The 17,433-nt window shown below is 42.6% G+C and overlaps 1 protein-coding gene across 2 annotated transcripts in view; it reads left to right on the top strand.

The window, feature by feature from the left end:
- Positions 1–17,433, top strand: part of TMEFF1 (transmembrane protein with EGF like and two follistatin like domains 1) — a 130,655-nt gene that overhangs the window by 100,691 nt on the left and 12,531 nt on the right. Inside the window, exons 6-7 of one of the 2 annotated variants that reach the window (XM_037381932.1) lie at positions 14,454–14,602; positions 15,448–15,513. In XM_037381932.1, the coding sequence (XP_037237829.1) occupies positions 14,454–14,602; positions 15,448–15,513 (215 nt within the window). The remainder of the gene's footprint in view (positions 1–14,453; positions 14,603–15,447; positions 15,514–17,433) is intronic. The other variant, XM_037381933.1, reaches the window with a different exon arrangement.

Here is a 17,433-nt window from a genome sequence, read left to right as displayed (position 1 = left end):
ACTTAATAAAGTGATCCACATGATTACAGAAGGCATTTTAAGAAGATTTTGTTTCATGACAGTAACTGAGTTAACTATTTCCTAATGTTCAGTAGGTAATCTCAAGCCATATTAATAAAATAACCTCTGATACAAAGAGTAGATATACAATTATGCATTTTTTTATCCTCTTTTCCAAGCCATGCAATCTGAGACCTTACAAATATCAAGTTCTTCTGCTCTGAGTGCTCTCAAGAAGCAAAACAATATCTGTATTCCTGTTTTAATAATTATGAATAAAATTGTTAGTGAATTGGTGGAAGGGTAGATATCCATGCTACAAAGTGTTGAGTGGTTTGAGGTAAATGAGTGGGCATTAATCAGAAATCTCAGGACCTGCTAACAGGCCAGCTGCAACAGCCTGGAGTGCAGATAGGCCTATTTTCTCTTGATAAGGAAAGATCCTGATAAAGACAGTTTTATTCCATATAGACTGTGATTTGTCTTTTGGGACTGGACAGATGTGGGATACCCACAAGAAAAATGATAGCAACTCACAGCTTCAGTGAAAACTGTAGGATGATTCTTGCAACAAAGAAGCAGGAGCAAGACCACTTGGCACTTCTTGATTTTTAGAGTTGGACTTGCTGATCTCTAAGCAAGTCCTTTCTTGGAGGTGCACAGTGATAGTGTGAGGGACATTGGGCACGTGTCAGAGCATGGTGAATTCTAATTTCACATAATGGAAAACGTTTCCACCATAAGGGTGGTTGGACACTGGAACATGGTGTCTGGTGAGCCAACGGAATTTCTGTCCATGGAGATGGTCTGAACTTGATCAGAGCAGCCCTGGGCCAGCTTTGAGCAGGGGCTTGGACTAGGTGACCTCTATACATCCCTTCAAGCCTCAATTATTCTGTGATTCTGTGTAGTTACCAAAGCTTGGTGGTTTTTAAAAGCAAATTTAATCAGGTTCAGTTGTACACAGTTAAGATGCACTCCATATTACAAGTTAGTGATGTTAAATTTTTGTTGATCTTAAATTGTCTTTTTCCCTTTGAAAAAGTTACAAATTTTTAGTTTTCATGCTTGGCTTTAAAGCGTTATGGCTCTCTCTCATTAAAGTTGTTACATATGCTTTTATTACACAAGATCATACATAGTTTGAAGAATTCAGGCTTTGCACAGAGTTTTAGATTTGTATCTTCATTTTGTTTGATTTCTTTGAAACATTTGTCTAAACCAGAAGTGGTTATAAAACATAGTAAATTGAATGCAAAGATATAAACAACTTTATAATTTCTACTGCCTCTTGATTTTTAGCTGGACTGAGACAAAGAAATAAAGTCTGAGGAGATGGTTGTCAGAAACAGAATGTCATACTTAGAAAATTAATATTCAACTGTTTGCAAATCAGTACGTTATTTCTTTATATAAATGGAAAAGCAATCAAGTTGAGGAAACATCACAGAAATATATTTCTCTATATATTTTTCGTTTCTCATACAACTTACAAGTACTTTAAAGAGTTGTTAGCTTATGGGCAGGCTTTTCAAAAGCATAGAAAATCACTTGAGGATACACTAGTCTGAAGGTGCATAAATGCATACTGTGCTGTATCGTCCATACAGTGGTTTTCTGTAGGTCTGTGGTAACAGAATGCAGAACACAGGTTTCACGTGGATCGGGCAATGATTTATTTCCTCCTTTAGCAACAAAACTGAAACATAGGTTGTGTACGTCATGGGAAAAGCTGCTGCCTGAGACTGATCAGTCAGCACCTCCCTGCCTACCCTGCCCATCACAATGTCTCTCTGGTCAGAACCTTTCTCCGCTGTGTTGAAAAGGCAATATATTATGTATAATGGTGCAAAACATGTGGTAGGGGAGTGAAAAAGTACATGAGAGGTTGATAAACTTAAGCTTTTGTGCAGGAAACTGGCCAGAAACCTAAAGATGTAGGTAGTGTGGAGCTGGTTGTGTGCTTTCCTTTGGAATTTTGAATTGGAAATGCAGTTGAGTTGAGAATAGGAGATGAAAGTGGCAACACAAAGCTTGAGGCCACCTCAAGCTGATGGGGGAAAGTCCTGTAGAGCACCAATCCAAACACATATGGTTTACTGTTGATGTACTCTGGGGTATCCAGACTGCAGTTTTTTCTTAGCATACCCTGGACTTTTCAGTTCTACTGTTTGTTCATGTGACAAACAGATCAGCCCATCAGTACGCTACAGTCAGCGGACAGTATACCGATAATATTGAAACGCTTAAAATAATACAGTATGAATGCAAAACAAATGAAAACAGATGTGGCTGTAAAATACTTTTCATCAGTGTAGCACTTAACTCTTCAAAGAAAGCAGTGTATATAAATATTTGTAATACTATTGTGGCTATTAAAGATTCCAAGTGAATGTTAAATAATGTTCAGTGTGATTTTTATAAAGCTTCTAAGCAACATGATGCCTCAGTTTACTGCATACGATTGAAAATTAAGTTATTATTTACTGTCTTTTGAGAGCTGAACAACTTTTTTTGATTTATTTTTTTGCAATAGCCACTTGTGGTACTGGGAAATAAATTGGTAGAATAGATTTACGTGTGGATTTGGGTGTTCTTGACGTTGTGATTAGTAAGGTGGGCTCTTAAGTATATATATTTCTTCATAAGACTTCAGTTTTCAGATGGTCCTGATTTCCATATGTTTTCAAAGCTTCTTACTATTATCTGGTCATTTTTTTCCATAAGTTTCTTCTTACACATACCAAAATTCATGCTCAGAGCAAGGAAGAAAATTTTAATACCTATATGTTAAAGATAAAGACTATATACATCACATTAATAGTAAATATAAGTAATATATACTTATACTATTTTAATATCAACATTTTAAATATATTGAATCAATTGAAGAATAGGCGTTTCATCTTACATTTTTTCTTCAAATGTGAAGTATGTTTCCAACATAAAAAGTAGTACTGCTTATGAGGAGTTATATCCTCTGCTCTTGCACTGTTTTGTGTGGCGTGTTTCCTTCCTCTTGCATGCCTAGCCAGCATGTGCCAAAGCACTACTAGATACCCAAGTAAAACAGCATGCCAACATCTAGTAAGTGTTGGAAGGAATGTTGCTTTAAAAGGCATTTTAAAGTATGTTGTGACTTCAGGAAAATAATATCCAGAATAAAACCATGAACTGTAGAATAATTTGGGTTGGATGGGATCTCTAGAGGGTTGTCTGGTCCAGGCTCACTCCCTGCACTGCAGCCAGGGATAGTTCATTCAGGTGGCTCAAGGGCTTCACCAGGAGAGGCCTGGCCATCTCCCCAAAGGGAGAGTTGGCATCTGGGCATCTGTTCAAGGGCTGAGCTGCTCTCACTTTGAGCAATAATTTCCTTGTGTTCAGTCAGAATTTCTCTCACCGTAACTTGTAACTGTTGTCTTTTGCCCCTCTACTGTGGACCTCTGAGAAGAGCCTCCCTCTGCCTTTTCAATAACCCCTCTTAGGCCATTGACAGCAGTCAGTAACCTCCTTAGCCTCCTCTTCCCTAGGCTGAACAAGCCCAGTACCCCCAACCATTCCTTACAGAGCACACACTCTGGCCCTCTACCTGTCACAGTGGCTTGCTACTGACCCTCTCCAGTTTCTCAAAGTATTTGCTGTTACTGGGAGAGTCCTAAAGCTGGACAGAGTGCTCCAGATGGGACTTCATAAGTGCTGAGTGGAGGAGAGCAGTCATCTCCCTTGCTCTGCTGGCAACACTCCTGTGATGCAGCCTCCCAGCCTGCTGCTCCCCTGACCCCCAGGTCCTTTTCTGCAGAGCTGCTTCCCCATCGGTCCACCCCCAATCTGTCCTGTGGCTTTCTCTTCATCTTCAGACTTTGGGAGGTTCCTCCACCTTGCCAAGGCCCCATTGAAGTGATCATCTTGTCCTCCATACCATGCTCAGCAACAAACTTCCTTTCCTTCTGTCCCTAAATGGCTGTAATAAATATAATTTTTCTTCCTTTTTTTTTTGTTTTGGGGTGGGGTTTTTTGGTCTTTGATAAAGAAATCATTAGCTGAAAAATAGCCTCACTGTAAAAGTTCAGATGTGTCATTTTCTCACTTTTACATATATTTTGCTTTTTAACAGAGGAAATATGGAAATTAAATTCTCAGCACATTCGGTCTTTTTTTAATAAGTGCACTATGCTTTTAAAGATCTGTTTTTACTCATAATGTAGATTTTCAAGAAAGATTGACAACTGATCCCCACATAGACCTTTTGAGATTAATATTTTATGAGATTTTCTTGAAAAGTAAATGTGTCTTGGCAACACATAGATTCCACTGGTCTATAATTTATATAGCGTCTGTTTTCACAATGGCCAAACCAGAAATTCAGAAGTCCAAGTATTAAGACTTAGAAATACCAATATGGAAATTCTAAAATCCCAGTCTGTCTTGTCTATCTAGTTTGTCTTCCAGGGAAAGATTTAGTCTGTTTGAGATACAACATGCTAATTTATACTTGCCTCTTTTGACCACTTTTTCACTCATTTACCATAGCCACCTTTTTTTTTGTTTTTGTTGTGGGTTTTTTTTGTTGTTGGGTTTTTTTTTACCTTTATAGGGTATATCATATGGAGATACTCTTAAGAAAGGGTATCGTAATCCTGTGTAAATTTCTCAGGGAAAAAAGGAGAGTTTACCACCTTTGGCAGAAGGGGCAGGCAATTCTGGATGTCTATAAGGATGTCACAAGGTTATGCAAAGCAAAGATTAGAGAGGTAGAAGCCCAGCTAGAACTCAGGCTGCCTACTGCCTAAAAGATAACAAAAAATGTTTTTGAAAATATCTTAGAAACAAAAGGAAGGCCAAAGATAACCTTCATCCTTCATTGGATGCGGTGAGGGACATTGCCACAAAGGCTGAGGTACGTAACGCTTTCTTTGCCTCAGCCTTTAACAGCAAGACCAGCTTCCCTCTGGGTACTCAGCCCCCTGAGCTGGAAGGCAGGGATGAGGGGGAACAGAATAAAGTCCCCACAGTCCAGGAGAAATGGTTACTGACCTGCTGATCCACTCAGACGTGCACAAGTCGATGGGGCCAGATGGGATCCACCTGAGGGTACTGAGGGAGCTGGTCAGGGAGCTCACCAAGCTGCTCTCCATCATTTACCAATGAGGCTCTGCAGAGGGATCTGGACAGGCTGGACCGATGGGCCAAGGCCAGCTGTGTGAGGTTCAACAAGGAGAAGTGCCGGGTCCTGCCCTTGGGTCACAACCCCACACAACACTTCAGGCCTGGGGAAGGGTGGCTGGAAAGCTGCCTGGGGGGAAAGGACCTGGGAGGCGGGGGTGGGCAGTCAGCTGAACATAAGCCAGCAGTGTGCCCAGGGGGGCAACAGCATCCTGGCTTGTATCCGAAACAGTGTGGCCAGCAGGACAAGGGCAGTGATCATTCCCCTGTGCTCGGCACTGGTGAGGCCCCACCTCAAATCCCGTGTTCAGTTCTGGGCCCCTCACTGCAGGAGGGACATTGAGGTGCTGGAGCATGTCCAGAGAAGGGCAGCGAAGCTGGTGAAGGGTCTGGAGCACAAGTCTCATGAGGAGCAGCTGGGGGAACTGGGGTTGTTCAGCCTGGAGAGGAGGAGACTCAGAGGGGACCTTATTGCTCCCAATAGCTAATGAGAGTAGGTTCTAGGCAGGTGGGTCTCTTCTCCCAGATAACAAGCAACAAGACAAAAGGAAATGGCCAAAAATTATGCCAGGGGAGATTTAGATTGGATATTAGGAAGGATTTCTTTATGGAAAGGGTTGTCAAGCATTGGTACAGGCTGCCCAGGGAGGTGGTGGAATCACCATCCCTGGAGGTATTTAAAAAACGTGTAGGTGTGGTGCTTAAGCGCATGGTTTAGTGATGGACTTGGCAGTCCTGCGTTAACAGCTGGACTTGATGATCTTAAATGTCTTTTCCAACCTAAATTATTCTATGATTCTATGAAATGCAATTCACAGCTTTCTGGTCCAGCAGAAAAAAACCCTAAGTATCTGTGTGTAAAACAAAACAGAGACACAAACAATACAGGAAATCTGCCCAAACAAGGGATTTAGGATTGTGTCATGGGATTACTGAATTTTGTGAAACTGGGCTGAGGAAATCCTGATACAAAAGGAATAGTATAATGGTCTTTTCATTATACTAACTATTAAGAAATTGAATAGATCCTAGACAGATAATAACCCAGGCCCGTTATTTTAATGTATATTTTTAACAGTCTTTGTAGCAGTGAGTGCCAAGTCTTTGAAAGTTTCTGCTATTCGAGGGTGGAGGGAGGGTTAGGTTGCTCCTGTGAGAACAAGCATCAGTTCACCACATAAGCTGATAGAAGCTCACTGCAGGTAAGGACTAAATTTCTACAGTGGTTAGAAAGAACCATGCCATGAAACCAAGAAAGAGAGTGAAGGGAGAGCTGGAAAGTAGCTGAAACTTACGGTGTTTAAAGGGTGTTCTGCATTGCTGGGCAGAAGTAAAGGCAGAGAGGACGTTCAAGTAGGGCACAGAGAAGCTTGTAGAACTGAAATCTACTTTTCTTGTGCTATAAAGGGATTTTTTAAAAGATGCCAAAAAACCTAATGAAGATTCAGCTCTAGTCGCATAGGTAGGAAAGTCACTTTGAAATCCAGCTTTTCTTAGTTCAGGTTTCATCTGGGAAGAATTGCACACAAGGGAAGAAACATCAAATGGAAGGTAATCCTTCATTTGACATGGTTATCTTCTTAGCTGCAATTGCAACACCTCTGCTATTTCAATTCATCAAATTTATTCCATCAAGCGTACCCTGATCCATCTGTGTGCATTTCACCCACTCTGTTTTATACCAGTGTTTCCATTTTACGTTTGTAAGCAGATGTGCCAATAAATAGGTGAGTACCTGAGAAAGCTTACTGTTGCTGTCGGCTGCTGGGAAGGGGTAGCAAGCAGCATTCTTTGTGAGGCCAGGCCAGAAAAATACATTTGTGAGCAAACCCCAGATGGGCACAAACACAGCAGCCCGATCTGGTGGTTGGAAACACCAGTCTCTCTCAGCAGCCAAGCCCACTCAACAAATCCCTCATGTTTTCCTTTTCCTTTTTTTCCTCCTTTTTTCTTTGAATCTACTATGAGTTTTAAGCACACAGAACTTCCAATATACCACGTACACCTTGAACCTGAAAACAAAAATGAGCCTTGAAATGTGTTCTGATCTCTGGGGATCTAATTAATTTACTGATAGCAGTGAGTGCTCTTACAGCCTGAGCTTGTTTCAAATGTGTCACATCATTTCACTAAACACATTTTCTTTGTTACACCTAGTAGCCCCTAATAAATGAGTTGTACATTCTCATTTCTTATTTATTAAAGCCACCTAAAAATTTTGTTTGGTTTAATTATAGCACTTTGTACTTTCCTGAAATTGAAATGCTTTTCAGTTTAGCTAATGGTGTTAATGAATGATATGCATGCAACTTCTAAAAGCATGTTGCCACAGCAAGCTGGTGCCTTTTTTCTTAGGATGTCAGCTCTCTGATGATGGGTGACAAAATTAAGGGCTTTTTTCTGTATACTCTAGTACCTCGGAAAAACACCTGAATATGCCCTGTTGAGTTTCCAGGGTTAAGCAACAGAAAAAAAAAATCTATTGAGGACACTGAGCAGCAATCTTCTCCAACAAGACATCGACTTGGAGAATTAACTACCCGTTTCAATCCTTTTGGTTAAAACCAATAGGAAGGTTACAGGGATAAAAACTCTTGTAGTTCTCTGACTCCTTTTATTCCAGTGTGACTTTTACAACAAGCTGTTATAGCAAAAACTTGAAGCACTGGTTCACTTTTTTCTGGTATGAAGCATAGCACTTTCAAGGCATCCTTAGTACACAATTATGTTATTTGACTTTTCCTTGACTAACACTTTTCTTCTGAAGGTTGTGCTGAGCAGCCACACATCAGGCTGAGGGTGCCAGTTGGTAATTTTTCTTTATTTTCATGGGGCACCAAGCAGGATCATGTTTGTCAAACACATACAAAAGCCAACAGCAGACTGGCAGTGAGGCTCAAGCTGTGGCATCCTCACTCAGCTCTAAGCCATGGTGGCAAAATGCCCGGTATCAGTAACAGAGCTAAGATTTTACCATAGTCTTCTATTAGGATGTGATGATTGATTTACCCTATGTGGCACAGCTTTGGAAAGCCTGAAGGAAGACTGGTGCTTTGAAAAAGCAACTGATAAATTAGAGAAGCCTTTTATTGCAGGGGTTTGGGGTTTTTTTTGATGCAGACTTTGCTGTGCTTATCCTTATAGAGCAATGAAGGCAGTGGGTTGATTAACATTGATAACATGCAGCTGTGGCCTTGTTTTGAAGGCAGTGGGTTGATTGACATGGATGATGTGCAGCTGTAGCTCGTTCCTGCTAAGTAGATGAATAGCCCTGAGGATTGTAGGGGAAACGGTTGGAAGGAGGAGCAGTGTGGTCTGATCTCTGGAGGAAGGAGAAACAGCATGGACAGTAGAATCTGACTGATGGTAAAAGCCTTGTTGCAGCCTGCTAGCTTGTTTGTGCTGCAACAATCCTCACTTATAGCAGCTCAGGATCAACTTCACACAACAATTTATGCTTGCACCATTGCTGGTCTTCAGGCAGGTGTTCCTGGAAGTTACTCCAAATAGCAGAAGCAAATAATTGAGGGCTAGGAGAAAGATACCATCCTGTTTAAAAGTACTCTGGTGTTATTGTTTTGCAAGTTTTCAAAAGAATTATATTTCTCTTTCTGAAAATTCCCATGATTCTGCATTTTCTTTCCCAAGGTCCTTCCTGATTTCCTTGTGGGGTCACTCCTGAGCAATAAACATAGCTGTCAGAGCGGCATTTGCCTAAAGGACAGGGCTTAAGCTTCAGCACCACCTACCCAGGAGACTTCTCACGTGTGACTCCAGGAGTCAGGCTGGCTGCTCATCTCCGCTGTGGTTGTCCCATGTTCACCTTCTTGGTCTGCTTGCAGCATGGAAGCAATGCAGATCTGGGTTTGAACCTCGGATTTTCCACACTAGAAGCTCAAATACAAGATTTTGTTCTGCATTTATTTATGACTGACATCATCACATGCTATCATCTCCTTGGATTGTGTCAGCCATCCAAACTCAGACCAGCCTTTAGCATCTGTGAAAACATAGTGAGGGGTCAAACCAGCAGTGATTAAGAGGTTCTAGATAGTTAATTTCTCACATTAGAAATTCAGTTTCTATGTCTGAGTAGGTTCCTATTATTACAAATAGTGTTTTATGATCGATACTATTCTTTTTTTAAAAAAAATCTTTTTTTTTTTTGTTGCAAACCAGCCATTTTGGTACACTATAATTTCAGTATACACCTACCTGCTCACACCAGAAAGCACATGCTTACAGCATGCATAATTTGTATTTCCACTGGTAATTATGGATGAAAATGCATCTTGCTTCGGAATAGAACAAAAATGGTACCTAAAAAACAATGTTAAAAATATTTAAAGCTAGAATCAAACCCGCGATGTTGTCTTAAATGCAGGATAGTGTTTTAGAACCTCTTTAAAGTGAGTATAAGTAAGGTGGAAAATTCTCTTCAAAATACCCTTTTTATATGGATTAATATCCTAACCTAAATCTTGCTGCTATAAGCTTTTTGATCCTCCTGGTTTATAAAATCGCCTTCTGTTGCACATTATTATATTGTATCTCTAATTGTATAGCCTAATATTTTTATACTTGGTATGTGAATTTGAAATACGCTCAACACCTTTGCATCCTCTTGCTTCTGAAGCTAAATTTTTAGGCTAGTGCCTGTAGCGGGCTGGTGGCCAGAGGAGTCCAGCCTCACAGCAGTGCTGCCATTCAGTCATTTGGCCCAAGCTGTGCTGGAAAGTGTCCACAGCTGCACAGCCAAGCTTGGGGCACTGCATGTGGCACTGCTGTCATGGACCACTGTACACGGACACAGTGAGGGTGGGGGCCAAGGCAGAAGTGAGAGTAAGTGCCTTAAAGGAGGGGTCTTAGGAATTTTACAGTTAGGGTCTACTCTACTTCTGGATGCCCGTCCTGTGCGACTCCCACATATCCCCGCTCCCACTTCAAGATCGCAAATTATTCCTGCCCTCCCTTCCTGAGCATCTCTCTGTGTTGTTGTCTGATCTCTTCAAGCTCTCTCCCCAACATAAGAAGGACTTCTCAGGGAACAGATTACAATATGGGACTTCAGTTCTCTGTCAAGTTTCAGTCTCCAGCTGTGAAGAAAAGCCCACAGTCCATGGTGCCACACAGCTTCTCCTGCCTGCAAAAGCCCCTGATAAGATTTCTGCCCTTTGAGGCCCACTTTTAGCTCATTAACAGTCTGCTGCATCTTCTCCCATACTTTGTGTACTGCTGGTATTGTCCGTGGGATGGTTCAGCCCCATGGGCTGTGCTTGATAGCCTTGAACTTTGACTTCTGCCTGGCTTTAGGACTCAAATTGGCTTGGGGGGGGGGGGGGGAGGGGAGTGGTGACTGCCCTCAGGAAGTTGGACTTTCTGCCATCTCCTCGGTATCAAGCTATTCTCTGCTTTCTCTAGTTCTTTGACTTCAAGGTGTAACACAGCTTTGCTATTTCATAGCGAGTTTGTTTCTGTATCTTCCAATACTTTGCTGAGCTTCTTTTTTGTTTCAGTCTGTGCTGGTGGTCCTGTCCTCTTGCAGACTCAGCCACCGGCTTTGATGTGTTTGATGTGCAGCATCAGAGCAGCAACTGTCTCTCTTATGGTTTTACCTTCCTTCACAAACACTAGGTGGTTAAAAACAACTTTCGTTTCATGTTTTCTATTGAAAGCAGCACTGCCCACATTTCTCTGCTGCCATGTCACCAGTTGGCACTTTGTGCAGGCAGACCTGGCTGTATTTTGGGTCTAGTGCCAGCTGGCTATAAGCAAGGACAACTTCACTGCACCCCATGCGGACTCTCTGATGGGTAGAGGTTTCTGAATGTGCAGTCCTGGCTCCCTCTCTGCCACCATGCTGCATCCGCAGAGGCATTGCTCCCTTCAGAGGATCACGCCCCAGCCACATCGTCACTTTAAATCATTCCCTTTCAGCCTTCTGAAAGGCTTCAGGCTTTTATGTTGGAATAATGAAGCGTAATAGTTTCAATTTTTTTAAGTACATTAGTTCAACTGTTCATTATCCCATGGCATACTTAAACCACCCGCTTTTATGTGCCAGACAGCTCTGTTGAAGCATCTACACCTATAACTAAATGGCCAGGTGAAGGCCAGGCATACCATTTGGCATTTGGTCATAGGCAAAGGAGTAGCTAACAGCACCAGGCAGGTAATTGGATGCATGTCAGGGGGGTGAATGTCTGAAATTGAACGTCTCAACTCCTAAGCTGCAACCAGCACGGACTGGTTGTAAATTCTGGATAATGCCCAGGCTCAACAAAAGTGTCAGATCCTGAATCCTCCAGTTAATAAAGAGCTACGAGACGGAGTCAGCAGCTGGAAAGCTGGTTATACAGTGCACTTCTGCAGATAGACTGCTTAGACTGGGAAACTGAGGGCCTGGTCTCTGGAGAGAAGAGGTGTCCTGAAAGCCAGTGCCCTTGAGCAGGAGAGTACCTGGAAGGAGGGCAGTGTGGATCCCAAAAGAGGGGGCAGATCCTGGAGATCAGGATCACAAACACTGGGGGATGCCCCGGGAGCCCTGTTGGTTTTGCCAGGCACTGTGGCCAGCAACAGCAAGCCACAGTGGGGCAGAAATCGCCATGACCATCCGTCCCATCTCCCCATGGGGAAGGGCAGTCAGGACCACCCCAAAGCTGCACCACTCAGTGAGCATGTGGGTGAGCAGCATGGGAAACAGGTGGGCAGCAGGCACATGGCCAGGTCTGTCCGGCTGGTGAGGCACTCTCTGGAGATTTGGTGTGCCTGCAGCCCTCATGCCTGCGGGTGCAAAGCAGCAGTGTCTGCCAGCTGCTCAGGGTCTGCTGTGCCAGTGGGGCCCCACCGGGCATTTGGTGTGCTTGCAAGCCTCCAGCAAATCTCAGTATCCAGCCTGGCAGCAGGCTGGTATTTCACTTGCTCCCACTCCTGGCAATCACCAGGTCTGTCCTGCTCCAAGGACAGAAAGCAGCGGCAAGCCTGTTGCACCTGGTCAGTGGGCTTCAGCTGCTTCACACTGCCCCAGCACTTAAGGTTTTCTTTTTTTTTTTTTTATGATTTTCCTACTTTTAAATTTTAAATTATAAAAAAGAAAATTTTGTACATTGAAAAGATGGTTAGAGCTAAGACTGGGGGTGTTTATCAGAAAAACAGGGTCAGGAATTCACAACTACCCCTAAAACAAGCATTTAGCAATGCTAAGTAAGTAAGCATTTAACTTTAGATGTTAAATTTAAATGCAGCAAAGCATGAAAACATAAGCAGTTTCCTGCTTCCACTCACCTTGGATGGTGACTTCAGACAGATTTAGAGCTGTTTGGACATAGGCATGCAGGTGGAGTTGGTCTGGAGATACATATGCAAATGTGCTGAAATGTGACAAGGATGGATGTGCGCAGGCAGTGGTGTTTCCTGAGTGCTAAGGCTGAGTGAGGATATCTGTAAGCATCTGTATCTTCTATGTCATGTGTCTTATGCCAGTATCATAGAAATTAGGACTAGCACTCCACTCATTTGTGTTAATAAATGTGCACAACTGCTGAGCCATGAGCCTTTTATTTGCATATAGTAAATCCTAATAAACCGCTTATTAGGCTTATTAGGCTTAAAGTCATGTGGGAGCATGTGACAAAATAGTACTTCCTTTCCTGGGTCCAAGGTTTACAACCATTGACATTTCTAGTAGGAAAAATTATTGTATGTTCATCATATTGATACTTAGCGGTTTCATGAGTACTTTGAGGTATGTCACTAAGATGTGTAAAGACTCATTACTGGGGCAGTTTTTCACTGTCAGTAGGTGCACTTAAAAACCTGTTTATGCTAGAGTTGTTCTTTTGTTAAGCAACAATCTGAAGTTCACAGGCACAAAATATTACTGGCAAAATTGACGTCTTTAAATTTAGGCAACAAAAGCTGCTCATGGAAAAAGGAGAGAGAAAGGTGTGCTGGCCATCTTCAGTCTTTCTGCAGCATTGAATTGGGTCCTGCTGTGAGTTTTGTTACGGACCTGAGGCACACATATGTATATTTAATAATTTAATTGCATCTGGAACAGCTGGAAAGAACATAAAAAACCTGTCAAGTTAGCAGCTTCAGTTTTTTTCTTCACACTCGGTCTTACAAGAATGAATCAAGATGAAGCTAGCAGCAGCTCCTAGCCATCAGACTATGTGCACCCTGTGTAGAGCTTTCCAGCAAGGAGAGGACTGCATGCCTACTGCCACCTCCTCAGAAGATGCAGAGCAGTTCTTCCTGCTCTTGTGGCATCAGGAGGAACTCAGCTAAGAGCTGGACCTGGTGCCCACCTTGCCCCCCATTCTGCAGCCACCCAGTCCAAAGGCAGAGCAGAGCTTGCAGAATAAAGTGAGGCACACACAGAAACTTCCATTCAAAAACAGAGGTTCAGTTAAAAAGTAGTATATTGATTAAAATAAACAAGAGGGTAGAGCTTGAAAAGCTGGAAAGTTTTCCTGTGCCATTCACACGTGTAAAATTTCAGGACTTTTTGTTGGAGCAACAGAACTATCTAACTGAAAACAGGTAAGTCATTGCCCTGTCTAAGTCTTTGGCTGTCCTAGGTATGTGTGGTTAGGAACCAGCTACATGCTAGGTCTTAATTTTCCCCCACTTTAATTTTATAATCCATAGTTGCAAAATATATGGAATATGCAGTGTATAAACCAGCCAAAGTGTTGATTGGATGCAATATGAAATAATCCATATTGCATAAACCTGTTTTAAATACAATGCAATAAACCCTCTGTTGACTTTCAAAGGTATGAATGAATGACTTGATGAAATGACACAGTTAGCAAAGCATAATGATTCTATACAGCCTCTGAAATAGAGAAATTTCTTTTACTGCTTAACAGAAATTGGAGTCCTTTTCTTTTGTTTCCCTTTCAGGGATCCTGACACTCACAGAAAAGAATAGTTTTAATCTGGTTTTGTTCACACTTCAGAACAGACACCACAAACTGTTATATTAATATAGTAAATCTTCCTAGTAATGTGTTATCAATTTCCAGGTGTGGATTAGATTGATATTATAGTAAAACTACAAGAAACATCAATACATTATTAAAAAGCACACTGAAGCACCTATTCGTAGTTTTGTACATTCTGCTTAGAAGCCTGTGACCTCAGCAAATTCTTCAGCATCCTCATGCAACACGCTTTTCTCCCCTGATTTTAGTGTATGAACTGCTGATTACTTGGGGCTCAACATGACTTAATTTTTGTTTGCTGGATGTCAACTTTGTTTTGCTGTATGTTTCAATTAACAGGTGTGTATGTAATATAGACTGCAGTGGATACAGCTTTAATCCTGTATGTGCTTCTGATGGAAGTTCCTATAACAATCCATGCTTTGTTAGAGAAGCATCATGTCTGAGGCAAGAGCAGATCGATATCAGGCATCTTGGACACTGCTCAGGTAGGCTTAATTTTGTTTTTCTGGTAAATATAAGTTCTGACATAAGTGGGCTTGGTAGAGCTTTCCCTTTCCCGTTTTTGATCAGAAGTCACTGATCCAGTTATCAGTGAACTCCCCACTTTTATTTATGTATTTTAGAGGTTCCCACAGAGAGGTATGTTTACGCTACATACATACATGCTGTGTTTACATTACCTTTCTTTGGCTGCTGTTACCTGGAAAGATGGCAAAAGCTCTTACAATAATCTAAGCAATAGTCCAACGGGCCTTATATGAGGGGGTAGTAAGAAGCGGGAGAGCAAAAGGAATACCAGTGTGTTGCAAATGTCCTCTCTTGCTGCTGTGGTCTGTACAATGTGCTTCCAAGGTGAGTTGAGTTGGGGCCCCAATCAAACAAATATTTATCCGTTTCCTTTTTCAGTGTTGGAACAGCCCACTGAAACCCTCCGTCCACTGCCTTGTAGTTAATCCTGTGCATGACACTTCAGTTTTGGGGTGTTGCAGTTAGGACTTTCTCATGGGAATAACAGCTTTCCACCATCTCTTTGACAGTTACATCTAGATCTGTAACTTGAACAGTTCCAAAACCAAAACAGACTGTCACCAAGACCTCACACAAGCCCGAGGTGTGCCATGTGTTGGTCTGGACCCTGGGGTTACTGACTGTTTCTGACCAAGTGTGCTACCAACCTGGTTGTATGGGTGAAACAATGTGGGAATGTGTCCAGTTTTACTGCAATTAAGATACTTCTTTGACTATTTTTCTGGCTTCTCAATGACATACATATAGTGGTCTGGTAGTAAGCCTTCCCTAATAGCTGTCCATGCATGTATTTATCATCTAGAAACAGATGATACAAACGCAGTTGGAAAGAAAGATGATGGCATGCAGTATCGGCCAGAGGTGAAAGGTACTGTGCTGACTGTGCTGTTTGGTTATGATTTCACAAGATGAGAAAACAGAGCATGCAGGTTCCTTCTTGTCTGCCTTACAGCTTTGATTTCTGTAACTGAAACAGACCTGTGAACACCTTTTTTCTTACAGCATGTTGCAATGCTGGCAAGAAGATGTGCATGGTTTGTGAGTTCTGCCTGCTGTATTCCTCCTCTAACTTGCCCAGCTTCTCACCACCCTGTGCAGTGGTCACAGGATTAGACTCCCCCCGAGTGCCGTGGAAATTACTTTACTGGAAGACTAGTATGAAAGAATGTCATCAAGCTGTGACATTCCTGATGAAATGATGCAAACCTCTCTCATGTGATCTTTTCTGTTAACTTCTGGGGAAAAAATGGCAAATTCTGTATTTGTTAGGTTGTTTTACAATGTTTTTAGTAAAATAATATGCTGAATCACATTGATTGAAAATGTTTTATCTCTGTGAAGCTTACCTTACCTTTAATAACCTTAACATAAATGAAATAAGGCAGAGTTTAACTTTCTGCTCAGTTATTTTATGCTACGGTAGTAGCCTGCATGTGTGTTAGGTACATCCTCAGAGCAAATATGCTTCTGCATGTCAGTGGCTTTTCTTCAAAGCATTGTTGTCCAGAACAAAACACCTCTGTCTTTCACAAGTTACGGCAAAGAACAGATCTGCATAGGTGTTAATCTTTTCTCCTTTTCTCTCAGAAATAATAGCATGGATAGAATAGAATAGAATAGTGTAGAGTACAGTACAGGAAAGTAGAACAGAATAAAATATTTTCAGTTGGAAGGGACCTACAACAATCACCTAGTCCAACTGCCTGACCAATTCAGGGCTGACCAAAAGCTAAAGCATGTTGTTAAGGGCATTGCCCAAATGCCTCTTAAACACTGACAGGCTTGGGGCATCGACCACCTCTCCAGGAAGCCTGTTCCAGTGTCTGACCACCCTCTTGGTAAAGAAGTGCTTCCCAATGTCCAGCCTGAACCTCCGCTGCTGCAGCTTTGAACCATTCCCATGTGTCCTGTCACTGGATCCCAGGGAGGGAAGATCAGCATCTCCCACTCCAATTCCCCTCCTCAGGAAGCTGCAGAGAGCAATGAGGTCGCCCTTCAGCCTCTTTTTCTCCAAACTAGACAAGCCCAAAGTCCTTAGCCGCTCCTCACAGGACATGCCTTCCAGCCCTTTCACCAGCTGTGTTGCCCTCCTCTGGGTGCATTCAAAGACCTTCCCAACCCTCCTAAATTGTGGGGCCCACAACAGCACACAGCACTCGATGTGAGGCCACACCAAAGCTGAATACAGCAGGATCATCACCTCTTCTGACCAGCTGGTTCCAGTGTTTGATGCCCCCTGGGATGCGCTCTGCCCCCTTGGCTGCCAGGGCACACTGCAGCCTCCCACGGAGCCGGCTGTCGACCAGCACCCCGAGATCCCTTTCTGCAGGGCTGCTCTCCAGCCGCTCCTCTCCCAGTTTATGCTTATGCCTGGTGGTACTGTGTCCTAGGTGCAGAATCTGGCATTTGGACTTGTTAAATTTCATCCCATTAATCACCACCCAATGCTCCAATCTATCTAGATCCCTCTGCAAGGCATCTTGTCCCTCGAGAGGCAACAGCACCTCCCAGCTTGGTATCATTAGCAAACTTGCTAATGGTGCATTCAACTCCTGCATCCAAGTCATTGAAGAATATATTGAACAGGACTGGCCCTTGAACTGAACCCTGAGGAACACCGCTGGTGACCAGTCGCCATCCAGATGTAGCCCCATTCACTAAAACCCTCTGAGCCCTGCCCTTCGGTGGGTTCTCCACCCAGCGCACAGAAGAATGCTGTGAGGGACGTTATCAAAAGCCTTACTAAACCCCAGAAAAACTACATCCAGCGCCTTGCTTTCACTCACTA

This window comes from Falco rusticolus, chromosome 3, assembly GCF_015220075.1.
Source record: "Falco rusticolus isolate bFalRus1 chromosome 3, bFalRus1.pri, whole genome shotgun sequence".
Lineage (NCBI taxonomy): Eukaryota > Metazoa > Chordata > Aves > Falconiformes > Falconidae > Falco > Falco rusticolus.
This window is presented reverse-complemented; position numbering and strand designations above follow the sequence as displayed.